The 27,845-nt window shown below is 43.8% G+C and overlaps 1 protein-coding gene across 2 annotated transcripts in view; it reads right to left on the bottom strand.

Annotated features, from left to right (window-relative positions):
- LOC137437086 (cytoplasmic dynein 1 heavy chain 1) overlaps nt 1–27,845 on the bottom strand; it is a 263,109-nt gene that overhangs the window by 198,648 nt on the left and 36,616 nt on the right. For both annotated transcript variants that reach the window (XM_068131446.2, XM_078786887.1), the window contains exons 4-9: nt 25,087–25,342; nt 22,951–23,137; nt 12,824–13,095; nt 12,469–12,696; nt 5,255–5,359; nt 2,820–3,126 (exon numbers count right to left, since the gene is read on the bottom strand). In XM_068131446.2, coding sequence (XP_067987547.2) covers nt 2,820–3,126; nt 5,255–5,359; nt 12,469–12,696; nt 12,824–13,095; nt 22,951–23,137; nt 25,087–25,342 — 1,355 coding nt within the window. The remainder of the gene's footprint in view (nt 1–2,819; nt 3,127–5,254; nt 5,360–12,468; nt 12,697–12,823; nt 13,096–22,950; nt 23,138–25,086; nt 25,343–27,845) is intronic.

The raw sequence follows: 27,845 nt of genomic DNA, 5'->3' as shown, positions 1-27,845 counted from the left end.
AAGGTGCCTGAGATATTGGCCAAATGAGAAATAAAATAAATAAATGATTAATAATGAAAATAAATAAATAATCATCATTAAAAAATTCAATTATTAATCAATTCGGTCACAGAACACATAAACCACCACCATTTCATCAGAATCTGTAACTGAATTTTTTATTTTTTTTTAGTAATTAATCGAATAATTAAATAATTAATCGATTTATTGATTAATTGATTAATCAATAAATCAAAAATATCCTTGATAGCCACATCACTTGGTCACTCATGTCCAAATATTAGCTTCCGAGCTCAAAAGGTGCCTGAGATATTGGCCAAATGAGAAAGAAAATAAATAAATGATTAATAATGAAAATAAATAAATAATCATCATTAAAAAATTAAATAATTAATCGATTAATTGATTAATTGATTAATCAATAAATCAAAAATATCCTCGATAGCCACATCACTTGGTCACTCATGTCCAAATATTAGCTTCCGAGCTCAAAAGGTGCCTGAGATATCGGCCAAATGAGAAAGAAAATAAATAAATGATTAATAATGAAAATAAATAAATAATCATCATCTATCTATAATTCCAGTAATCTCTGTCTGTACGCTTGTACGTTTGTACGTTTGTACGTTTGTACGTTTGTCTGTGACCGCTGTTTCTCGACAACCACGGGTCCGATATACTTTTAACTTGCCAGGTATATTGCTGGGGACCCGAGGATGTGCCTTTTCAAGGTTTCATATTAATCGGACAATTACTTACCGAGCTATGTCCAAAAAACGATTCAACCAATCAGAGAGCAGCGAACGATCGCGTGTGCCGAACGTGGCGGGCACACTCTGCCTCGGATGGCACATTTGAGAGCGTATTCATTTATTTCACGTTTGCAAACTATGTTGGCGTTAAACTATGTTTTACAACTAATAAAAACGAATTTGCGATTCATTCGCTTTCCTGCGCGTTTGTTCACGCGATGGCGATTTCTTTACCAAACTCCGGAAGCCGTTCGCTTTGGACCAAACCATTGAATGTAAATAGAGGGGGGGGATTGTCACCACTCGCAAGCCGTTCGCTTTGGACCAAACCATTTCATGTAAATAGAGGGGGGGGATATAATTTTAGATATAGATATAGTACGGGCATGCCCTAGTCTATCTATAATTCCATTAATCTCTGTGTGTTTGTATGTGTGTATGTGTGTATGTGTGTATGTTTGTCTGTGACCGCTGTTTCTCGACAACTACCGGTCCGATATACTTTAAACTTGCCAGGTATATTGCTGGGGACCCGAGGATGTGCCTTTTCAAGGTTTCATATTAATCGGAGAAGTAGTTACCGAGCTATGGCGATTTCTTTACCAAACACTGCAAGCCCTTCGCTTTGGACCAAACCATTGCATGTAAATAGAGGGGGGGGTTCTGTGGTCGTTGCGAATGGACCAAACCATTCATGTAAATAGAGGGGGGGGGGGTTCTGTGGTCGTTACTGCCACGTGGTTTCAAAGTTTTTTTTTGTTGTTGTTGTTTGCACGCATGTTTTTTTGCACCCACGTACGGGCACGCCCTAGGATGTTTACACACACACACCCCTACACAAATTTTTTTTTTTTTTTTTTTTTGGCAAGGAACGGGCACCCACGTACGGGCACGTCCTAGCTTATATATAGTACGGGCATGCCCTAGTCTATCTATAATTCCAGTAATCTCTGTGTGAATGAATGTCTGTGTGTCTGTGTGTTTGTCTGTGACCGCTGTTTCTCGACAACTACCGGTCCGATATACTTGAAACTTGCCAGGTATATTGCTGGGGACCCGAGGATGTGCCTTTTCAAGGTTTGAAATTAATCGGAGAAGTAGTTACCGAGCTATGGCGATTTAGCCGTTCGCCGTTCGCTTTGGCTTTGCGAATGAACCAAACCATTTCATGTAAATAGAGGGGGGGGTTCTGTGGTCGTTGCGAATGGACCAAACCATTTCATGTAAATAGAGGGGGGGGGTTCTGTGGTCGTTACTGCCACGTGGTTTCAAAGTTTTTTTTTGTTGTTGTTGTTTGCACGCACGCTTTTTTGCACGCACGTACGGGCACCCACGTACGGGCACGTCCTAGTCTATCTATAATTCCAGTAATCTCTGTGTGTGTGTCTGTATGTGTGTGTGTTTGTCTGTGACCGCTGTTTCTCGACAACCACGGGTCCGATATACTTGAAACTTGCCAGGTATATTGCTGGGGACCCGAGGATGTGCCTTTTCAAGGTTTGAAATTAATCGGACAAGTAGTTACCGAGGTATGGTCACCGTACTCGCAAGCCGTTCGCTTTGGCTTTGCGAATGGACCAAACCATTTCATGTAAATAGAGGGGGGGGTTCTACCGTACTCGCAAGCCGTTCGCTTTGGCTTTGCGAATGGACCAAACCATTTCATGTAAATAGAGGGGGGGGTTCTGTGGTCGTTACTGCCACGTGGTTTCAAAGTTTTTTTTTGTTGTTGTTGTTTGCACGCATGTTTTTTTGCACCCACGTACGGGCACGCCCTAGTTAAAAATAAATTGGATATTCCAACATACAAGTATATATAATTAGATTACAATGTTTTTCTCTTTGTGAAAATTAATATGCCCTTCTTTTGGACTATTGTGAGTCTTTTGATCCGAGAACATTTTGAACACTCCTCATACGGACTTATAAATTTGCAATGAAATGTCAGAGCCTATTAAAATCTTTAAAACGAAACAGCATGTTTGCAAACAAGGAAACAAAACTATTATCCTTCAAATGCTACAGTTCAACCTTCTACCGACATCATAGCCCCATGACCCAACTGACCCTTGAACTTGTCGTGCAAGGCCTCGATGTCATCTTTGACTCGTTGGATCAGCTGTGTCTGGTACTCGCGAATTGCACCACGGATGTGCGGTCGTACAAACAGGGCATTGAAACGAGAGAAGATCCGGAACATCTCATTGGCATTCTTGGCAGTTCCAAGTTGGTCACGGAGCCGGGATGTAATGCGAGTCTCAACGCGGTCGATGCGCTCATCGTAGCGTTTAATAGCTGCTTCCCAGGCCTCCGTCCCCTCTTTGGAAACGTCCATCCCGTCTACCTCCTTCACATTTTCATAGGCCAAGTTCACCTGGGCACACATGATATCAACAATAACAGCAAACAACAACAATAATACCAAGAAAGAGCAATCAGAGCTTGCAGACCCTCACCAGGACATGTTTGTGTGGTTTTATCCTTTGGGTCCTCAGGGTCTTTTGGGTCCCCTGGGTCATTGGGGTCTTTTGGGTCCTCTGGGTCTTCGGGATCTTTTGGGTCTTTAATGGTCTTTTGGGTATTTTAATGGTATTTTGGGTCCTCTGGCAAAATGGAGAAGATTGTCATGGGGACCGCAAGGCTAACCCCCGCTCTAGCAGGGATAATGGCCTTGAAATGCCTGTTGTTGTTGTTGTTGTTGTTGTAGTTTGGGTCCTCTGGTTGTTTTGAGTCGTTGGGGTATTTTTGGTCTTCGGGGTCATTAAGGGTTTTAGGCATCTAAAGAATCTTAGATGTATTCGGGTTTGAATAGGTCTTAGGGGTCTTAAATGGTCCTAGGGTTATAAACCTCCAGGTTCAGACCTCCAGGTCTTTAAAACAGCTGTTCACCACCATCTCTTATCTTTCCCCACCCAAAACCTTGATATTTTCTATCGCCATTAAAACACCCCAAATCCGCCTCTTTCAATCTCCAAATTCTTTCCTGAAATTTCTGGCAGTGTTCATTTGCTTTATACCGTGTACCCCTGCCCCAGCCCTCTCCCTTCCACAGATCTCCCGATGTCCCTGTTCTCTATTGTTGTTGTGCTTGTGTGCTTCCCTCTCTCCCCCTCTTGTCTCCCGCTCCCTTCATTGTATGTTTTATGTGTCTGGCATGTTTTAATGTTTAACGTGTTAGCTCTCACACAAGCCTCGATTCTGTATTTAAAAAAAAGAAGGTCTTGAAGAGTCTTCATGGTCTTAATGGGTCTCGGGGTTGTAAAGGGTCAACAGGGATTTATAGTTCTAAAAGGTCTTCAGGTTCTAAAGGGTCTAATGTAATTAATAAACATACTCACGTTCTTTGCGGACAAACAAAAAGACAAATAAACAAATGGACCCAAATACCCTCTCCTCTAGCGAAGGTAATCATACTTTTTAAGAAGCCCATATATATATTTATATAACAGAAGACTGGCAGGATAGACTTGAGGTATGCATACTCACTTTTGATCTATCGAGCCTGAGTTATTGACCCAGTTATCAACTGTCAACCTCGTTTTTCCTTTGCAGGGCAATGATGTAATAATGTGTGGACCATCCAACCTAAGGATGTCAAGCCGGAGGACCCGTCTGTAAGTGCTGGTTGTTTGTTTGTCTACGTTAAAGATCCCACGTTGTCTTTCATGAAGAGTGGGCGAGTTATTGCCAGCAATTTGACGCAATTCCAAATTCATGCCCAAACTCACTAACACTTGGCAAGGGTTTTTCTGACAGCTGCTGGGTTGGTAGATTTGTTTGAGCAACAAATACCAACCAAGCAACTCACCTTCTACACAACAACAACAACAACAACATGCATTTTAAAGGCCATTTTCCCTGCTAGAGCGGGGGTTAGCCTTGCGGTCCCCATGACAATCTTCTCCATTTTGCCCTATTTTCTGCATCTCTCCTTGTTAACCCCCTTGCCCGCATTTCTTCTTCCACCATCTTTAGCCAAGTCTTTCTCGGTCTTCCCCGTCCTCTGCTTCCTTCTACATTCATTTCCATCACTCTTCTCAACCAGTCACTTTCATCCTTCCTCAACACATGACCAAACCATCTCAACCTGTTCCTCTTCACAGCATCAATCACAGGCTCTATTCCCATCATCTTTCGCAATTCATCATTTGTCTTCCTCTCTCTCAACGATACTCCACATATCCACCGAACCATTCGCATTTCCACCCTTTCCAACCTTCGTTGCTGCTCTACGTTCATTACCCATGTCTCGCTCCCATAAATCATAACACTTCTCACACATGCAGCATACACCTTTCCTGTGTAGAACTCACCTTCTACAACAAATAATAATTATTAAATAATTAAAGGAATAATAATTATTCTAAGCATTGGCATAATCGTCACTCAAGACAACTTCACTTTCAATACAACATGACTACAACAACATCAGCCGTGCATCACTTCCATTGTGATGTTTGTATCTTATTCAACAACTGACTGCTTCCATTAATGGAGCTTACTTCCTCAATGGTGCTTGTGTCTGCAGCATCAAACAGAACATCTGCCACCTTCACCTCCTGCAGCTCTGCCAACTCTCCTGCTGCAACCTGCATTGTTGAACTCACCTACACACGCAGGCAACCAGTGGGGAATGAGACTCAAGCTGTCAAATATATATATACACACACACACACACACACACACACACACACACACACACACACACACACACACACACACACACACACACACACACACACAAACACACACACACACACACACACACACACACACACACACACAGAGGTTCAGAAACCCTGGGCACATTTTGAAGAACGATACCTGCAACAAACATCGAAGTTTATTATTGTTCTTTGGTGCAAAACAAAACATGATTACTCGTTAAACAGTCTAATCAGTCTAATGCATTATGTTTGCTATGCATTATGCTATGCATTAATGCTATGCATTATTGCATTAATGCACTTGCTATGCATTAATGCACTTGCACTTGCACTATGCACTTGCAGTGCATTAATGCACTTGCATTAATGCACTTGCATAGCAATGTTTGCTATGCATTAATGCACTTGCTATGCATTATGTTTTGCACTCTGTCAGAGCGTCTTTGGGCTCCCTGAAAAGCGCTATATAAAATAAATGCATTATTATTATTATTATTAATATACATGAAACATATCAGTTCAAATGTCCAAAATGCTTTCATTCATTGTCTATGTATAGCTGTAGCCGTGACGAAACACTCTGACACACAATTCTGCATGTTTTAGTCATTAAAGTAGCAGTCTCATCACGGATGAATTGTTTGAAGTCTCTAAGGGTCGTAGGATTCCTCACACACAATTTGTGTTTGAGGAAACCCCAAAGGAAGAAATTACAGGGTGTAAAATCACAAGATTGCGGCGGCTATTCAACTGGACCACGACGGCCAATCCATTTGTCTGTAAAGTTCAAATCAAGGGCCTGACGTACACTGGCAGCATAATGAGCAGGCGCACCATCATGTATGAACCACATTTGGCCATCAATGAGTGGAAATACATGTTGCTCCAACATTAGAAGGTAATTTGCAGCATTCACATTTTCTTCGAAAAATATTGGTCCAACAATGTCTCCAGAAGAAATGCCTGCCCAGACGGACACACAACCTTGACACTGGAAGTTTTGCTAACAACAGTAAATCGTGGGTTGTCTACTGCCCATATCACGCTGTTATGACGATTCACAGAACCAGATAAAGTAAACTTGAATTCATCTGACCACAAGATCCTGTTCTGCAAATCATTGTCCATATCCATTAACCAAAGCAATGTCTCACATGCCTCAACGCACCTGTCAAAATCATCCTCAGATAGTTGGTGAATTAATCTGGGTATGTATGGTTTCGCATTAAACGCTTTTTGTATTCTTCGAATCGATGATCGGCGTATGTTGGTGACGTTTGATAAACGACGAGTTGATAATGGTGTGTTACTGTCGAGTTGTTGTTGAATGACCGCTCTGCTTTCCTCAGTTCGAACAGTACGAGGCCTACCTGGTGACTGTTTTGGAAGAATGCTGCCAGTTTCATCAAACTGCTTGTTTATTCTGCTGATGGTTCTTCTGTCAATTGGGTCGGCGCCACATTCTTTGACAAGTTGTCTGTGAACTTCAGCCAAATTTCCAGATACAGAATACAAGCGTACAGCGCAAATTTTCGTCTCACGATATCCTCCGTCATATTAGGGCGTCTAATTCACAATGAACTGAACTAATGCAAAGACAAACGCGAGCAGCACAGTGAGTGAAGCTCACCCCGATCCATATCACGTGATGCACTTCACCCTGTTGCGTATCACGTGATGCCTGTGCGTGTTGAAGCGGTCACATCCATTTACGAGTAATCATGTTATGCACAAAAGAACAATAATAAACTTAGTTGTTTGTTGCAAGTATCGTTCTTCAAAATGTGCCCAGGATTTCTGGACTACCATTTATATATATATATATATGTATATATATATATATATATATATATATATATATATATATATATATATATATATATATATACACACATATATATATATACAGTATATATATATATATATATATATATATATATATATATATACACATATATATATATATATACAGTATATATATATATATATATATATATATATATATATATATATATATATATATATATATATATATATTGGCAGGGAGTCATTATGAAGTGCTCACAGGTAACTGAATGGGCATACACAAGTAGACAAGCATATTCACGGAAATAAGCACATTCACAAGGAAAGATTGATTGATAAAGATAATACAGATTAGCTTTGCTGATGGTTGTTCACAGTTTCTATCTATAGTGGGGCAGTTATAATGGTGTACCCGCTAGTATAATATATATATTGCGAGTATAATATTTATATATATATATATATATATATATATATATATATATATATATATATATATATATATATATATATATATATATATACACACACTGTATATTTTTTTTTTTTTTTTTTTTTTTTTTTGTATACTGAATCGAGGCTCGTGAAAGAGCTAACATTTACTTCACAAACAAATCAACCAGACAAACAAAATATATAAAAAGCGGGAGCGGAAAACAAGATGGGGAGAGAAGGTGAAGCACACAAACACAACATTTGAGAGCAGGGAGATGTGTGGAAGGGAGAGGGCTTGGGGGGAGGAGGCATGGGAAGGGGGGGGGGGGTGGAGGGAGAAGTATAAAACACAAGGACACCAATGACTTCCAGGACAGAAGTTGGTATTTCAGAAAAGTGGAATTGGGGTGAAATTAGCGGGGGTAGAAAAGATCAAGGTTTTGGATGGGGGAAGATAAGAGATGGTGGTGAACAGCTGTTTTAAAGACCTGGAGGGTGGAGTGGGATTGAAGAGAGTGAGGGAGTTTGTTCCAGAGGCGGGAGAAAAGAGGAATGAAGGAGTGAAGGTGAGCAGAGAGTCTTGATTTTGGCAGTTTGACCATAAGAGGGTTGCAGGCAGATCTTGTGCGACCTGTAGGAATATTTGCGGGACAGAGCCCAGAGAGAGCTGGGGGGGCAAGGCCAGAGAGGAGTCGGTAGAAGATGGAAAGACCACCAACCTGCCTGCGGTGAGTGAGTGAGAGGCCCTTGGAGTTAGCTTCATCGCGGGAGATTCCAATGATTCTGAATGCTTTGGTTTCAACAGCGTGAAGACGAGCTAGGTGTGAGGCAGGAGCACCAGCCCAGAGGGGAGAGCAGTATTCCATTGAGCTGCGGATGAAAGCCTTGTACGTGGTGAGGAGCTCAGGTGTGCCAAGGAAGGACTTCGCACGACGGAGGATGCCCAGTCGGCGACTGGCTTTGGTGGCCAGATTTGAAATGTGGTTTTCCCAGGAAAGATCATGGCAGATAGTGAGACCCAAAAGCTTGAGTGACAGAACTTCTTGGAGAGGATTATTCAGAAAGTGGATGGGAGGGTTGTCCAGTCGGTCTTTTCGGAGAGACATCGTAAGAGTGTGAGATTTGTCAGGATTGAAAGACATGTTCCACTTGTTTGCCTAGTCTGTGATTTTGTCCAGGTCTGTAGAGAGTGAGGAGGCAGCAGACTGCCGATCTGAGGGATGAAGAATGGAGCGACAGAGAGTAGAGTCATCAGCAAAGAGATACAGAGGATTTTCAAGAGAGTCAGAGAGATCATTGATGAAGACCAGAAAAAGGACAGGGCCTAGAACACTGCCTTGTGGAACTCCAGCCTGAACAGGAAGAGGAGATGAGAGAAACCCATTCAGGGCCACACGTTGACTACGACTAGAGAGGAAGTCCGCCAGCCATGCGTGGAGATTTCCATGGATACCATAAGAGGAGAGTTTGGTGAGCAGAGCGGGGTGCCAGACCGTATCGAAGGCACGTGATATGTCAAGGGAGACTGCTCTAATTTCCTGTTTGGCATTGAGGACCTCCATCCATTGTTGAGAAAGCAGAAGCAGCATGTCCAGGGTAGAGTGTCCAGGTCTGAAACCAAATTGATGATCAGAGATCAAGCCATTGGAGAAGAGGAAAGATTTCATATCTGAAGCAATGATGGATTCCATGACTTTGCTGATAATTGGGAGAAGGCTGATTGGTCTGTAGTTGCTGAGATCTGTTTTTGCACCTTTTTTGTGCAAAGCGGTGATGTTGGCAGATTTCCAAGCAGATGGAAGATGACCTTGAGCAAAAGAGAGGGTGAAGAGAACAGAGAGAGGGAGTGAAAGAGCGGAAGAACAGGATTTTAGGACCCGTGGGCTGATGCCGTCAGGTCCAGTTGCAGAATCCGAGTCGAGGGTTGACAGAAACTTTTCCACCTTGTCAGGAGGAAAGGACACAGAGTCCAGGAGCAGCTGGGTACGACTGGGTACGGTGGGTACAGAGAGGGATGGGTTTGGGACACAAGATTTAGAGGCAAACACAGAGTTGAGGCATTCAGCTTTTTCGCGTGCGGAGTCAGCCGTGTGGCCATTTGAGGTGAGGGAGGGGATGGAGTGGGAACAAACACCAGAAACAGATTTGACCAGACGCCACCAGGATTTGGAAGAGGGAGACAGATAAGAGAGTTCGGTCCTGAGAACGGAGAGATATTGTTTCCTGGCTCTCCTGAGCGTGGACACACACTTGTTTCGGGCTTTGTGAAAGGAAATGAGATTTCCTTCCGTTGGATTTGCTTTCCAGGAGACGAAAGCAAGTTGTTTCTGGGCAATAGCCTCACCACAAGATTCCGTGTACCATGGACGGGAGGAAGGGTATGACAACAGAAGACGAGATGGGATAAATCTGTGCATGAGAGAGAGCAGTTTGCTTTGGAAGAATTCCCAGGAAGAATTTATGTCAGAGGCAGTAGAGATGGGAGACCAGTCCAGATGATTGATGGCTGCTTGAAGACCGTGCCAGTTGGCCTGAGTGAAATGCCAGACTCGTCGACGCTGAGGAGGCTCTCTGAGAATGGTCAGAGAGATGTCCACTTTAACAAGCACATGATCAGAAGAGCCGATTGGAGCAGAAGAAGAGCAGCAGACATTTTCAGGGAAGTTAGTCATAACCATGTCCAGAAGAGAAGATGCTCCGTTGACTGAAATCCGGGTCGGGAAATTGACAGTTTGTGTCAGTCCCAGTGAGTCACAGAAGTCCTTTGCTGAAGAGCCATGGCTGGTGAGAGAGGTACCCACACCCAGCCAACTGGCATGGTGACAGTTGAAATCACCACATATGAGGAAGAGAGAGTTGGGATGGGTAGATAGAAGTTGGTCCATATTCTCAGACAGCGAGATGTAGATGGATGTAAATGATATATATATATATATATATATATACACATATATTGTTGCGGATTTGAGAATCCTGTGTAATTGTTGTAAATATCACCCTCTGTAAAATGTAATGATTCCTTGTAAATACCTCCGTAGTGTAAAGGTCAAAGGTCGTCCTCTTAGTTAGTCCATATACATGCACGTAGGCCACCATATACCCTTCTAAATAGTTATTTCCTTATTATGTGTATTAGTTTAAGGCTGTGTTTCCCATTAGTTGACTCTGCATTGCACCGAATTGAAATAAGATAGATCCCCTTTCAATTCCCTCAAAGCCTCTATTGCCAACTGCATTGCCGCCATTACGCACGTGGTCAAGCCTCGGAGAAGAAGGGGGAGGGGCTACATTACGGGCATGGCCCGCCCCTCGTCATCAGAGGGTGGAGCCAGGAAAGCCCTTGCCGACCAACCAAGGATGAGTGGGTATGGCTCAAGAGGGTGGGGTTATAAAACCCATTGGATCAGCCCCCACCAGGAGATGCGTCAAAGAGGAGAGTTGAGTGAGCAGCAGCAAATGAGTGAGCATTCCACCGGAGTCCACCGCAGCTTTGAACCAACCGGAGCTGAACCAACCGGAGCTGAACCAACCGCAGTTTTGACCACCGCAGCTTTGTGCGTCGACAGCGGTTTCGGCCGCGGCTACAAAGCGACGCCGCCGTGCGAACACGCCTGAGGAAGGGCGGTGGCTGCTCACTCCTGGCCCGACCATTCTCCTGCTCACGCTGAACCTTCCTCCCCTTCCAGCCATTCGTTCCTGCCTTCATTCCCCATTCGTGTAAGTCTGATTGTCGTCTGTTTTGTGTGTCTTGTCCTGGGGTATAAGTAAGTTTGTATAGGTAAGCTAGTGTTGCACTGTGTCTTCTTCTTCTGTAAATTCATTTCGTTTCTTTCCTCCTCCTTGGTTTCTTTGGACTTGTTCATCATTAGTAGTAATAAATTATATTTGTTCTTCCTTACCTTCTGGTTTCCTCACATCCGATCGTCTTAGTGATTTCCCCATTGGATACCTGTGGCACGATTTGGCCAACGTTTAGAATCGGGTCTAGTTTCTGCTAATGGTTCGAGCCGCGGGCTCGCCATCCGCTCGGCAATTAACATCTTGTCCACGGTCTCGAACGAGGTTGCTCACCTGCCTCCCTGGAGGGAGCTGGGCAGCTTCAGGACTCACGTCGGTCAGTCACAAACAAGGGGATTAATCCCCCCTTCTTAATGGGAAAAGGGGCCGACGTTGAGATCCGCAGCAATATATATATATATTTTTTTTTGGTGCTGTGGATTCTGGATGTGGAGGTGTTGTTGTTGTTCGCACTGGCTGGGGGTGGGGGTATGTACGCATCCAGGTGCAGTTGCTGCATGTGGATGTGTATGTGCCTCTGCTGGCCCACCTTAGCTGACCGTATCGAGGTTGAAGGGCCGAAACGGGATGATGCTGAGGACCTCGACTGAGGACCCGGTCAGTGCGGCACACTTGTGACCAGGTGTGTTTTGAACTTATTCTATATAATAACTTTCAATAGGATCCCTTCTCAGCCCACCTGTGGTGGGCAATATGCTGCAGCACAGTCTTGGAAATGCACTTTATAATTTTTGTCATTTTTGAAAGAAATTTTATTGATCACAGCATATTTTACTCCATCCATATCATAAATCATAAGATAAAGGAAGATGATTTGCAATACTGGCAACCACCAAGGAGGCGCTATTTCTGTCACATTTTGGAGTTTTGGTGACATCCAGGCTTGCTCCACGACACAGTAAAAGTAGTATATATATCATATATATACCACACACACACACACACACATATATATATATTAGATGAGCAAAAAGATGAAGAAGCGCAGTAAAAAAAATCTGGATAAGCACCTGTGGTCTCAGGACTCGCACAATGACGGCTCGCAGCTGCTCATGCTGCCGACGAAACTTCCGCATCTGCTCAAGACGGGACTGCAACTTCTTATGCGCCGGATTGATTCGCCAAATCATCTTCATGCTTTCATCTCGCTTCCTCTTAACAATGTCCCGGAGCAGAACCTGCAGTTTCTCATACTCGTCATCCCACGACTGGAAGACGTCGAAGCATTGCGCCATCACCTGTGAACAGCAATCGCCAATAATGGTCTTTATTTAAGAGATCGTGGCACCTTTTTGGTCAAATAAATCATGAATAGCACCAACAATGGCAAAACTGGAACATAAAAGGCAGTGTCAAGCATTATACCTTCTCAAACTCTTCATAGGACACATGCATGAGTTTTCTGGTGCCCAACACTTTGAGTAACTGCGTACTGAGGTCCCTTGAGATTGCCTCGACGAGGCGCAGGGCACGCTGGATAGGATATTTTGTGTTACGGATCTTGCGCAAGTGTGAGAAAATGACAAGAAGAGCTTGGCGGATACGGTCTAGCTCTGTGGCCGAGAGCAGGTCATTGAGAGGGAAGTCCTTCATAAGCAAGTTGTAGTCATTGACTGTCTCCAATGCTTGCTTCAGACCTGCTCACAGCAGATTAATCTCCTTTAGCAAAAGAGCAAACATAATTACATTCAACAAATGTTAGTTTGGCACAAGAGAACTTGATTATTCTTGAGTGAACAAATTAAACTAGTCATAGAAAGCAAGACTCATTCACATGCGATGAGTTGTTACGGCGTAGCCCATAGGGCAAAGCCGTCTGGAACAGTGTTTGCTTGTCTGTCCGTATGTATGCATGTTTGTATGTATGTAGGTATGTCCCTTCAAACGTATACCAATCAGAGCTGAGGATTTGGTCACATGACAGGGGTGATGTGATGTCATGACAACGGTACGGCAGCTGACTCCACACACCACCATTTTGATTCCTATGCCGTTCAGGCCGGAGATATCGTTGAACCTGTCATGTATCACAATCTGCATGCTCTACCTTTACGTTTTTCATTCAGTGTGACAAACAAACTGATTGCAAAAATGATCATTCAATATTGAAAGCATAGACGTTATGGCTCTTCCAGCAACACGGTACGTATAGGCCTTAGGCTTCATGCTTCACCTTCAGGCCGCTTCGGACAAATTAAGCCCAGGTTTCTTTATACAGCAGTGTATCGTTTCAGTAGTATCGTTTTCGTAATAATAATAATAATAATAGTAATATTAATAATAATAACAATATAGTAAATATAACCATAACACTTTAATCCCAATGTCGTGAATGCAAAGTAAATGGATTGAAGCGGTGTAATTGTCATGAATCAATGATAAGGGGTGTACGTTACTAATAACCACGGAAGTAAGGAATTCGCCTCGGGGTTTTGATAGAAATATCATTTTCGTAATAATGATAAGGAAATAATGATAACGTAATAATGATAACATAATGTAATAATGATAACATAATAATGATAGCATAACGTTAATATTATAGTTCATTTAATTGTAACACTAATCCCTTCATAGTGACTGCAAAGTTACTGGAGGTTAAAATATATCATCTTCTATATATTTAAGTCGCGGCAGTTTTGTGCCCGTCCGTCACGCTGCGTCATTACATCTATGATGTCATTACGGGTACGATGGCTGACTCCACCGACCGACATTTTAATTTTAATGCCGTACAGGCCAAACATGTCGTCGAACAGGTCGAACCTGTCATGTGTTTTTACACACGGACAGCTGTACATTGCAGCGAGTAGAGTAGGAGACCCACTCGATCTGTGTATCTTTGCCAACCAGAGTGAATTCTAGATAAGGAGAGGAACTGCAGCACATGCTGCAGGCCGACTAACCCGAAATGTTGTTTATAGTGAGATCATATAAACTCAGGAGCAGATCTAGAGTGAAACGTGGAGGGTTAATAGTTCCCAAGAAAATGTTGCTTTAAAATCTTTTTTGAATGGACTAAAAAAAACTTTAAATGGACTAAAATACTTGAAATGCACCTTTTATAGTTCAATAATAAATACACATTACAACAAACGTAGGCTATATGTACAAATAGAATTACCAGGGGTCGGCTATATGTAATATGTATATGCTATATGTGATATGTATATGCTATATGTGATATGTACATGCTATATGTAATATGTATATGCTATATGTAATATGTATATGCTATATGTAATATGTATATGCTATATGTAATATGTATATGCTATATGTAATATGTATATGCTATATGTAATATGTATATTGTATATGCTATATGTGATATGTATATGCTATATGTAATATGTATATGCTATATGTAATATGTATATTGTATATGCTATATGTAATATGTATATGCTATATGTAATATGTATATTAGGGTGGTCCTCAAACGTAAACATTAACTTTTCTAAAGTGCTTTTCCATTTTTTTATTACACCTGTAGAGAGAACAAATTGGGTAAAATTTCATTTCATTTTGAAAACTTTTACCACTGTCACATGGCCCCTGCTAATCTGCTAATCAGCACTATACAGAAATTATTTCGGTTTGTTTCAGTTATGATGGCGAGTGCAAGTACTTCAAGAAGAGCAACCAGAAAAAAGAACCATGTGTGGCTGATAGGCTGCCATCTTGAAAAACTACCAGAAACTCGGCTCCCATCTTGGCAAGAGATTCTGCAGCGATACTTTAAGCTACATCATGCTGAGAAATTGGACATAAGCAGTGCCACAACAACTGTTGTTCGTGAGACATTATGCATCTGGGAGAAAGCACGGATCCCCACTGCAGATGAGCGGAATATCATTGCAAAACTAGAGAGAAAAGTAGAACAATACAGATCCATCCTGAAAGGAAAGAGCCGGCGATCTGTCCCTCAGATAAAGAAAGAAGAGCAGTTTCAAACCGGTCGACATGACTTATTTGACATTGCTCATGTTGATGTCCTTGATCTGATCAAAATACCAGAGGACCGTGAATTCCTTAAGGCACAACGGGAGCCAGGTCGACGGGGCTTTATGGTTGGTGTTGACAAGGTGCTAGCAGGAAAAGAGGAGCGGACACATCAACACGACAAGGTGTTGACTGAAAGAGAGCAGCATGAAAAAGAGAAGCAAGCAGCCCGAGAGGAGACTCTTGAGCTAGCATCATCAACAGACAGCAGTGCTGAAGCCAGTGATCATGACGACTCTGCTGTTCTATCTGCTTCAAAGAGGCAGAGCCGAAAGCGTGCAAGTAGCATTGTTACACCGGACCTAACAGCAGCTCTCGACCGCACCAAGGTTAGCGATCGATCAGCTGTTCACATCTTGTCAGCAGCAGCCTCTGCTCTGGGACACGACCCTTCAAAGAGTTGGCCATCAACCGCACATCGATCAGGAAATCCAGGCGGATCCAACGGAAGACAATTGCAGGTGACATCCAGGCATCCTATGCTCCAAACACAAGTCTGGTGGTTCATTGGGATGGCAAGCTCCTTCCAGACGATGGGACTAAAAAAGTTGATCGCCTTCCTGTCATTGTCAGTGACCCACAAGGAACTGGAAAGCTTCTGGGTGTGCCAAAGCTGCCAGCAGGAACTGGACTAGCAACAGCTGCTGCTATTATGCAATGCCTCGAAGAATGGCATTTGCAAGACATGGTGGCAGGTATGAGCTTTGACACGACAGCCAGCAACACTGGTTCAGCACTTGGTGCATGCACTATTTTGCAGCAAAAGCTTGGACGACCACTATTACATTTTGCATGCCGGCATCATATTCTGGAACTAGTGGTAGAGGCAGCAATGGCAGCATTCAAACCATTTATTGGTCCATCAAAAGGACCTGAGATAGCAGTCTTCAAGCGTTTCCAGTCAAACTGGAATTCCATTGACCAAAGCAAGTTTAAGCCAATGATGCCTGATGACCTGGACTCTGTAGTTTCAGGTGTATTTTTAAGTTGCAAAGAAGATGTCGTTTTATTCTGCATCCAGAAACTGGAATCGGGCCAACTACGAGATGACTACCGTGAACTTCTTGAGTTGACTATTATTCTGTTTGGTGAGCGTCCTCCGAGAGGATTCAGGTTCATGCAGCCAGGAGCCATGCATCGGGCAAGATGGATGGCCCGTGTGATTTATGGAATCAAGATCTACTTGTTCCGTGATCAGTTTCGACTGACCCCAAAGGAACTCACTGGCATAAAGCGTTTTACAGCATTTGTTGGAGCAGTGTATACCAAAGCCTGGTTCAGCGCTCCATCTGCCATTGGTGCTCCCGCTGGAGACCTAGCTCTCTTAAAAGCACTCATTTTCTATCCTGATTCAGTGATTGCCGAAGCCACCAGCAAAAAGCTTTCCAATCACTTGTGGTCCCTCAGCGAAGAACTGGCAGGACTTGCTCTGTTTGACGATAGTGTTGAGCTTGATGTCAAGCGAATGATAGTAGCTGCTCTTAAAGAAGAATGCCAAGAGAATCCTCAACCACGGGTACATGTGGATCTTACAGCAAAAGAAGCCATCGCTGCCAAGACTGTTGCAGATTTTGTTACTTCTGCCTCACTGCGAATTTTTACTGCATTCAAAGTCAATACTGACTTCCTAGAAAAGGACCCTGGTGAGTGGGCCGATGACCCATCATTTCAGTCATCACAGCAAGTCTTGCGCGGTATTGCCACTGTCAACGACTTTGCAGAACGTGGTGTAGCATTAATACAGGACTACAATCAAGTCTTGACAAAGGATGAACAGCAGCACCAGTACCTGTTGCAAGTTGTTGAGTGGCATCACCATCAGTTCCCCGACGCAAAGAAGATAAGGAGGAAATAATTTACCACAGAACTTATTAATGAGGAATCAATGGTCTGGAGGACTCTTACTCTGTGTGTTTATGATGATTGTCATACATTCTTACTGATTTGGGATTACATCTGAGTGTTAGTTTATTAAAAACAATTTTGTGTGTCGATACTGAAACATTGTAATTTTCAACCCATGTGTGACAGTAGCAAATAAAGTCGTATAGAAACCAACTTTGGCACATTTCATTTTTTCACAATAAGGAACTATTTTAGCAACAAGCACCTGAAAAAAGTCCAATTTAATTTTTTGGTGTACATTTGAGGACCACCCTAATGTATATGCTATATGTAATATGTATATGCTATATGTAATATGTATATGCTATATGTAATATGTATATGCTATATGTAATATGTATATGCTATATGTAATATGTATATGCTATATGTAATATGTATATGCTATATGTAATATGTATATGCTATATGTAATATGTATATTGTATATGCTATATGTAATATGTATATGCTATATGTGATATGTATATGCTATATATAATATGTATATACTATATGTAACATGTATATGCTATATGTGACATGTATATGCTATATGTAATATGTATATGCTATATGTAATATGTATATTGTATATGCTATATGTAATATGTATATGCTATATGTAATATGTATATGCTATATGTAATATGTATATGCTATATGTAATATGTATATGCTATATGTAATATGTATATGCTATATGTGATATGTATATGCTATATGTGACATGTATATGCTATATGTAATATGTATATGCTATATGTGACATGTATATACTATATAAAAACCACCTTTAGAGGCCATTTTTTTCCCCGCAAGCGGGGGTTGGCCTTTTTCAGGGACCGTGGTTGTTGTTGTTTTTTCGGTCCCCTTTTTGAAGCAATGTTTTACGGCCGGATGCCCTTCCTGACGCCAACCCTTTTTGCCGCCTTTAACGACAAATAGGGAATTACCAGTGAACTGGTACTCAATTAGCCGACCTCGGAAGGATGACAGGCTAACCCCCTGGCGTTAATTCAGCGATCGACCGGGATTCGAACCCAGGATCCTAGGATCCTAAGCTGGCACCCTAGCCGCGAGCCCAACACCAGGGTTTCAACATGTATATACTATATGTAACATGTATATGCCATATGTAATAGGTATATACTATATGTAATAAGTACATGCTATATGTACTTTTCGAGGGTGTGGTGCTGACCGGGCCGACGTGGTGTGGTGCTTACCAGGCGGACGTGGTGTGGTGCTGACCGGGCCGACGTGGTGTGGTGTTGACCGGGCTGACGTGGTGTGGTGCTGACCGGGCCGACGTGGTGTGGTGCTGACCGGGCTTGCCTATCCGGACGAAGATTGAAGAGCGCGGACAACGTCAAAAAGCCCGACCGAATCGTACAACGAATCGTACAGCCCGACCGAATATCGTCGCTTCGTGGCTGCTTCTGCCGCCGAAATCCAGCGCGGCTTGGGCGATTTTGCCCCTGTTTGGAGAACACCCAGCCAGACCTTCATCGGGGCCGAGCGAGCAAGGCTTCCGCCGCCGAAATCCAGTGCAGCTTGGGCGATTTTGCCCCTGTTTGGAGAACACCCAGCGACACCATCATCGGGGCCGAACGAGCAAGGATGTGTCGGGGCCTGGTTCGCGCCATTGACCGAGTGGTTCGCACCAACCGGAGCTGTTTTCGGATGACGTGCTGATGTCCTTGGAATTCGCGCCAGGCTCCCGGCCGACCGGGCCGACGTGGTGTGGTGCTGACCGGGCCGACGTGGTGTGGTGCTGACGGGGCCGCCATGGTGGTGCTGACCGGGCCGACGTGGTGTGGTGCTGACCGGGCCGACGTGGTGTGGTGCTGACCGGGCCGACGTGGTGTGGTGCTGACAGGGCCGACGTGGTGTGGTGCTGACAGGGCCGACGTGGTGTGGTGCTGACAGGGCCGACGTGGTGTGGTGCTGACCGGGCTGACGTGGTGTGGTGCTAACCGGACCGGCGTGGTGTGGTGTGGTGCTAACCGGACCGGCGTGGTGTGGTGTGGTGCTGACCGGACCGCCGTGGTGTGGTGCTGACCGGGCACCGCCGTGGTGTGGTGCTGACCAGGCCCCCCCGTGGTGCTGATGCCGCCCCCCTCCGAGAATTTCCATGTTTTAAACGTTTCCCGGTGTGTACCCTGGTTTAGAATAGGTACACCGTATCCCTGCGTATCGTAAGAGGCGACTAAGAGGGTTGGCGTCAGGAAGGGCATCCGGCCATAAAAACATTGCCTCAAAAAGAGAACCATGACAATTACAACTACATATGGGCAGGGTACAGCCTGAAGTGGAGATCGGTTTCTGAGGTTTGGGACATGGAATGTAGGGATAATGACAGGGAGATCAGGAGAAGTGGTGGAAGTATTGATCAGAAGAAGAGTGGACATATGTTGTGTGCAAGAGACGAGATGGAAGGGAAGTGGTGTAAGAATGGTGAAGAATGGCAGGGACAGAAATACACGTTTGTGTGGCAAGGGTGCCTGGAGGGCGTGAATGGTGTTGGTGACCTGTTTTCTGAGGAGTTTGTAGACAGTGTGGTGAGTGTGACTAGAGTGAGTGATAGGTTGATGATGGTGAAAATGATGATTGGAAAGCTCTTGGTGAACGTCATCTCGGGATATGCTCCGCAGGTTTGTCGGAGCGATGAAGAGAAGGACAAGTTCTGGTGTGCGATAGAGAAGCTGATGGAAAACGTGAAAGATGAGGAAGCTGTTGTGGTAGGAGGAGACCTAAATGGACATGTGGGAAGGAGTATGGACGGTTTTGAGGGAGTTCATGGGGGTTACGGATATGGTGTGAGAAATGGAGAAGGTGAAAGGATTTTGGAGTTTGCTGATGGAGCTGATTTGTTGATTTGTAATACTCAGTTCCAGAACGAGGATAATAAGCTTGTTACATACACGTCAGGTGGGTCGACGACAACCGTTGACTACCTGATGGTGCGTAGGCGAGATAGGGGGCACCTCCGGGACACAAAGGTGATCCCGGGGGAGGAGGCTGTTTCACAGCACCACTTGGTTGTCTGCGACATGGGGGTGAAAGGTGCGAGGAGAGCTCGGCGGGTGAAGTACCAACCGAGAATGAAGGTGTGGAGGTTGAAAGAGGTGACAGTAAGGGAGGCATTAAAAGAGAGGCTGAGTAGGGTAGAGGATGATGTGGTTGAGCTTGAAAGTGGTTGGATGTCAATGAAAGATAGTCTGTTGGGAGCCGTTGCTGAGGTATGTGGATGGACAAAAGGACCACCGAGGCACTCGGAATCATGGTGGTGGGATGATGAAGTTGGAAAGAGGATTGACGAGAAGAGGAAGAAGTTCAAGGAGTGGCAGAAGGCGGAGGGTACGGGAGCAGAAAAAGCAGAGCATGAAAGTTATAAGGCAGACAAGAAGGCTGCAAAGAAAGAGGTAGCAAAGGCGCAGGAGGCATGCAGGAAAATGTTCGGAGAACGCTTGGATTCGGAAGAGGGTCAGAGAGCGGTATTCAGGATTGCAAAGCAGACAGCAAAAGAAAGGTGTGATGTGATGGAGGTGAGTTGCTTGAAAGATGAAGTGGGACACATGATTGTGGACCCAGATGGAATTAAAGGGAGATGGAAAAGATATATGGAAATGCTGTTGAATACAGAGAATGAATGTGATGGCAACATGGAGAGTAACCCAGTTTTAGGACACGCAGAGAAGATAACTGAGAAGGAAGTTGAGGAAGCGATAAAAGCAATGAAGAGTGGAAAAGCGGGAGGGCTGACGGGAGTTGTGGGAGATATGTTGAAGGCAGCAGGAGGTTGGGGTGTGAAGAGAATGACAGAGATCTGTAATCTGGTGGTGAAAAAAGGCCGCATTCCAGTGAATTGGGAACTGAGTACCCTCGTCCCTCTATACAAGGGGAAAGATGACCCTCTGGAGTGTGGCTCGTACCGAGCGATAAAGTTATTGGAGCATGGAATGAAGGTATTGGAAAGGGTGTTGGAGAGGAGGACAAGGAAGAAGGTGAAGATCGACGAAATGCAGGTTGGATTTATGCCAGGAAGAGGAACGACAGACGCGCTCTTTATTGTGAGGCAGTTGCAGGAGAAGTACATGGAGAAGAGGAAGAAGTTGTTTCTTGGGTTTGTTGATCTGGAGAAAGCATTCGATAGGGTTGCACGCAAAGTATTGACATGGGCATTGAGGAAGTTAAGAGTGGAGGAATGGTTGATCAGAGTCCTGATGGCAATGTACAAAAGAGCGTGCACAGCTGTAAGGACGAAGGACGGGAACAGTGGTGAGTTTGAGTCGAAGGTGGGAGTGCATCAGGGGTCGGTACTAAGTCCAATACTATTTGTAGCTGTGATGGAGGTGCTGGCTCAGAACGTAAAGGAGGGTTTACCGTGGGAGTTGTTGTATGCAGATGATCTAATGTTGATTGCAGAAAGTATGGATGGACTGAAGGAGAAGATGAACAAGTGGAAGGAATGTATGGAGACAAAAGGTCTGAAGGTGAATATCGGAAAGACGAAGGTGATGGCAAGTGGTAAAGCATGTGGTGAGGTGGAAAGAACTGGGAAGTGGCCCTGTGCTGTGTGTATGTAGGAAGGGTGTCGGAGTGAACTCCATTCAATGTACAATGTGCGCTGAGTGGGTTCATCAAAAATGTAGTGGTTTGAGAGGGTCATTAACCAGTGTGGCAGCTACATTCAAATGTAAGGTGTGCACAGAGGGAGCTGCAGATGGAGGAAATGTTGAGTTGTATCTTGGAGTTGGCGTGAAGCTGGATGGTGTGAAAACATTTTGTTACCTTGGAGACATGCTGAATGGAGAAGGTGGATCAGACTCGGCAACGGTTGCTGGAGTGAGATGTGCATGGAAGAAGTTTCGGGAACTGAGTGGCGTGCTGACGAGGAGGGGAGTGTCATTGAAGCTGAAGGGAAAGGTGTATGCTGCATGTGTGAGAAGTGTTATGATTTATGGGAGCGAGACATGGGTAATGAACGTAGAGCAGCAACGAAGGCTGGAAAGGGTGGAAATGTGAATGGTTCGGTGGATGTGTGGAGTGTCGTTGAGAGAGAGGAAGACAAATTATAAATTGCGAAAGATGATGGGAATAGAGCCTGTGATGGATGCTATGAAGAGGAACAGGTTGAGATGGTTTGGTCATGTGTTGAGGAGGGATGAAAGTGACTGGTTGGGAAGAGTGATGGAAATGAATGTAGAAGGAAGTAGAGGACGGGGAAGACCGATAAATACTTGGCTAAAGATGGTGGAAGAAGAAATGCGGGCAAGGGGGTTAACAAGGAGAGATGCAGAAAATAGGGCAAAATGGAGAAGATTGTCATGGGGACCGCAAGGCTAACCCCGCTCTTGCAGGGAAAATGGCCTTAAAATGCCTGTTGTTGTTGTTGTTGTATATGCTATATGTAATATGTATATGCTATATGTAATATGCTACATCTATATGTATATGTAAAAATAGAATCTCCACCCAAGTCATACTATCCTCTTCAAATAACGTATCAAACAAGCCTGGCTACGCCACTGTTAGACTTTCAGTCTTGTTTTTACAAGACAGAGCAGATAAAGAACAGGTTGATGACATGACCTCACCGGTGTCAGAGTCGAAGCTGACGGTGGCGTGGAAACGCTTTCCAGACTTGAGCACTTCCAAAGTAAGAAGCACCTCAGGGCTCTCTCGCCGCTCCTGAATTCGATGTAGTGCACGTTCAAGATTGAGCCAGAAACTAATCTCCTGCAATGCCGTGCCAGATGCCGGGTCTCGATCTAGCTTGGTAACCTTGCAACAAAAAGTACAAAACATAGGGACTTGAGATTAAGTGTACAATAGTGTTTTGCTCACTTGAGACGGTCCTTTTCATTTTCCATCTGGTGTTTATTTATATGAAGAGTTTGTTGGTTCTGTACACTGATCTGAAAACATTTGAACACTGCACAAGAGTAAATGATTAATTTTCCTTGAATGGATCGGACATCCTTGGCAATACCTCGTACAATGTACAACTTCCTAAGCAGGTAGACATTGACTATGGCAGAACAGAACTTAAGGGTACTGAAAGAGGAAGAGGAACAGATGAGTACAATGCGAGCGGGTATTTAGCATTTATTTTATGGCTGCGACCCTGAGACCAAGTGTCAGTCATCTCTCGGGCATGAGTTTATTGGAAGGTGGCTATTTTGTACATCCATTGTAATCACCGGCCTTTATCAAGTTATCACCGGCCTCATGCCTGAATTGACCACCGGCACCCATTTTTTAATTGACGCTCTAGCGGGGTTAACCCCCATATTTCAGAGGTACATAGGAGCTAAATCTTTTCTAAATAGTCCAAGTGATGTGGAACAACAATAAACGAGAGCTTCCAGGGAAGCAGAACTCAACTAAACTGACTGGACAACTTTAAAGTAGGTCAGTTGTCTGTACTAGATTTGACTTAAATGAAAAGCCAACAACCTTGTGTAATAATTTTAAGGTCCTTGTATCCTTGTGTGGTTAGAGTCTCACACACCAAGTTTGATCAAAATCCATAAATATTTGTGGGCGTTAAAGTCTTAACGTCGTTTCGGAGCTGAAAACAATATGGCGGCCTATGGCGGCCATTTTGCGACGGATCGGATTGGAATGCAATAGCAACCTACCTTGTGTGGTAAGGGTTAAACATTCTAAGTTTGATCAAAATCTGTTAATATTTGCGGACGCTAGAGTGTTAACGTCGTTTTCATGACCAAAAACAAAATGGTCGCCTAAGTCCGCCATTTTTCAACGGATCGGGCTGAAATGTAATACCAACCTGGTCCTTGGGGTCAGGATGCTGCATGTCAAGTTTGATAAGAATCGGTTGATATTTGGGGACGCTGGAGTGTTAACGTCGAAAAGTTAACGGACGACAGACGACGGACGCCGGAGGGTTCAGTATGTGATGAACTCAACTGGACAGTAGTCAAGTTGAGTTAACAACTGGACAGTAGTCAAGTTGAGTTGAAAAGGTAGGAACATAGTGGTCACGGATTCCATTATATGACTAATATAAGAGCCATTTTTTTGTTGCGTACGCAAGTGGGGGTATTAGGTCATGGTATTAAATTGTGGTATTAAGTTGTGGTATTACGTCGTGGTATTAAGTTGCTGTATTAAGTGGTGGCAATAAGTGGTGGCATTAAGTGGTGGTATTAAGCTGTTGTATTAAGTGATTATATTAAGTGGTGGTATTAAGTTGTGGCATTAAGTGGTGGTATCAAGTTGTGGCATTAAGTGGTGGTATTAAGTTGTTGTGCTTTGCAGTTGTGCCACTGATCCAATGCTCTCTGATGGTTAAGGGAGGAATTTTGGAATTTGTTCAGGGTGCCATGATAGCTTGCCAACCCTTCGTGAAGGACACTGTAGGATCTTTTAATGTCCACCAAAGAATGCTGGCAGATGGGACGCCCATTTAACATCCATCCGAGGGATGGCACATGGAGCATCACCCTGCCTGTGAAACACCAGGATGACAAGTTGTAGCTGGGTGTGGATTCAAACCCTGGCTAGACGGCGAGTGTGCATAGCTCAAGCCCACCCCGTCAGGCCTGATGCATCACCAAACCCACAAAGCATTAATCCGACAGTTTATGTACAGATGGGGAATCAAACCCTGGCTAGACAGTTCAAAGGTAAGTGCCATCTCTGCACCATACTGTCAGACTTTGCATATTTCATTGTAAATGGAAGAAAGAAAAAGCGGTTCACACCTTCTGGATCTCCCGAATCCACCGGTTCACCCCAGACTGCAGCTGATTCAGGTATGTAGCATCCTCTGCTCGTTCTCCAAAGTCGGCAACTGTTGCCTTTGCACCCCTTTCGGCACAATGCCGAATCAAGTTTGTGATGGTTGGGTGCATCGGAAGGCTGATTTCAGGAATTTCAATATTTTGCTGCAAATGCAGCAGACCCATCTCCAACTCGGCGATCTTTTTCTCCACAGACGGAGCCATTTTGTCACCATCACTGTGCAAATTCGGTGAGATAAAAACAAAGTGACATCAATGACCGTCTAACCTGAAATGAATGAGAGTGATGTGGTGAAAAACTTTGCACGAGTCAGGGCCCTTAGGGATATTTTGGTTCAAATTCTTCCAAAAACATCAAATTTGGCGCAGATGTTGCCCATGCCATACTCTTTCGATTTTTGACGGGCGCCAAGGGCGGTATGATCCGGGGACCATACCGGTCCATCCCGCCATGTCACCTGACCTATGACGTCATAATTAGGATATGCATCCAATCACATGGCGTACTATAAGTGGTCAAAGTTCAAAATGAATCGATCGAAAAATGAAGGCAGGGATCCATTTTTAAGGTTTTCATAAAATCCAATATGGCCGCCAGGTCACATGACCTATGACGTCATATTTATGACACGTATACAATCATGTATACATGAACCCGGATCATGATCGCACAAAAATTTAACACAAGGATATGGCATACAGTTCATAAAACATCAAAATCGGGTACCTTTGTAATTAGACTGATGAACTGCATATGCCTGAAAATTAGGAAATAGACATGTAAATATTTCCTCTAATTGTCAAAAATAAGGTCAGAGTCCGATTACCCAACCCAGAAACATAAAATGGTGAACCTCGCATAAATCTTGACAAAAAACTCAAAAACCGACATGTTTGACGCAAAAATGACCTTTAAGATGACCTTGAGGGTTGACCTTGACCTCGAATCATCAAAATAACATCATAATTGGATTCCTCGACCTCGAAACCCCCTGTAAGTGGTATCATACATGATTCCAACCCTTTTGGTTATTTAACTGATTTTCCTCTAATCCGGGTGGCAGCCATTTAGTATTTCGCCAATATGGGCCCCCCGGGGGGAGGGGGGGCGCCCGTCTTGGCGCCCGTCAAAAATCGAAAGAGCATGGCATGGGCAACATCTGGGCCAAATTTGGTGCTTTTGGAAGAATTTGAACCAAACGGCCCCAAAATATCCCTAATAGTAAGGGAAACATATGAAAATCTGTTAACTAAATTGTTACCAAAAAATTTCTTCACCAATATGTTTGTAAAGGTGTGTAATAACATGTGTTAAAATATTGAAGGTCGACACTCCTTTGTGGAAAAATAATTTCTAAATATATCTCATTTTCTACTTTGCAGGACATGGAGTCTAGCAATATGGATGAAGACGTTACTCCACCTGTGCTCAATTGCTTCATCTGTGCACGCTCGGATACACCAGCTGAAAGGCTCATACAGGCAACTCCAAAGGGATACTCAACTTTATTGAAACAAGCAGAAACTGTCGAAAATGTTACTGTTGTGGAACGTATGAAGGAGGCTCAAAAGGAAGGAAAACTGAGGTACCACCAGAAGTGTAAAAATGATCTGTACAACAACTTTGTTGCAACCACCAAGAAGTCAGCTCAAGCATCAAAAGCAGAGAAAGAGTCATCAAAGTTGAAGAGAAGACGCACTACTTGTGAGTTCAGTTCATCAACTGGCTGCAGTTCTAGAAGATCACAGTCAGTTGACCTCCTGTATAAGGATGTATGCATTCTTTGCAACCAACCAGCCCAGCTCTACAAAAATAATCCAGCACAAGCTAGAAAGAAATACAGAGTGCCAGATAATTTGACTGCAGATACACTGAAGGCAAGCTTGCTGAAGACAGCACGGAGTCGCGGGGATGACTGGGGCACTGAAGTCACTGGACGCCTGGAAGGGATCAACGACTTGGTAGCAGAAGAAACACTGTACCATTTGCGATGCAAACTTATGTTTGCGCGAGGTTACAGTTTGTCCAAGACTGATGAGGAAGGAAAAAGGAAGAGAGGACAGAGGAGTATTGATGAGGAGCGAGAGGCAGTTTTTATTGAATTCTGCGAATGGTTAGACTCAGAATTAGAGCATGGGGTAATGAACATGGACCAAGTCCATGAAAAGCTGCAGGAGTTTGATCAGTCACCAGAGAAGAGCCTTTCTTATTCAAAGCATTGGCTAAAGATAAAACTTCTAGAGAAATACGAAGACACCTTGTATTTCACAACACAGGAAAGAAGGGCAGATGTACTCTGTCTCAAAGATGGCACCGACAATATTCTGCGAGAGCATCATGCTAATCTTGACCATGGAGATGAGAAGACTCAGATCATAAAGACGGCACTCAAGTTCATATCCAATGATATTGCCTTGATTGATTTAGGTCCAAAGTCATACCCCACCACACACAGTATGACTGACATCGATAGTCAGCTGACACTTGTTCCTGCAAGCCTTCAGATGTTCTTCAGACCGATTGTCAAGACAGACGAAAGAGTTGCCGTTTGGGGGCAGAATTGTATTAAGGCCTGTCGACCTCGGTCTGGAGTATTGCCACACCAAATGGGGCTTGCCATACAACTTGATCATAGATTTGGGTCAAAATGGATGCTCAACAAGTTCCACCGGCTGGGATACACTGAGTCTTACACGGAGACACAAAACTACAAATACTG

Source organism: Myxine glutinosa, chromosome 11 (assembly GCF_964187855.1).
Source record: "Myxine glutinosa chromosome 11, kmMyxGlut1.1, whole genome shotgun sequence".
Taxonomy (NCBI): domain Eukaryota; kingdom Metazoa; phylum Chordata; class Myxini; order Myxiniformes; family Myxinidae; genus Myxine; species Myxine glutinosa.
The sequence above is the reverse complement of the archived record's forward strand: the minus strand, read 5'-3'. Positions and strand labels throughout refer to the sequence as shown.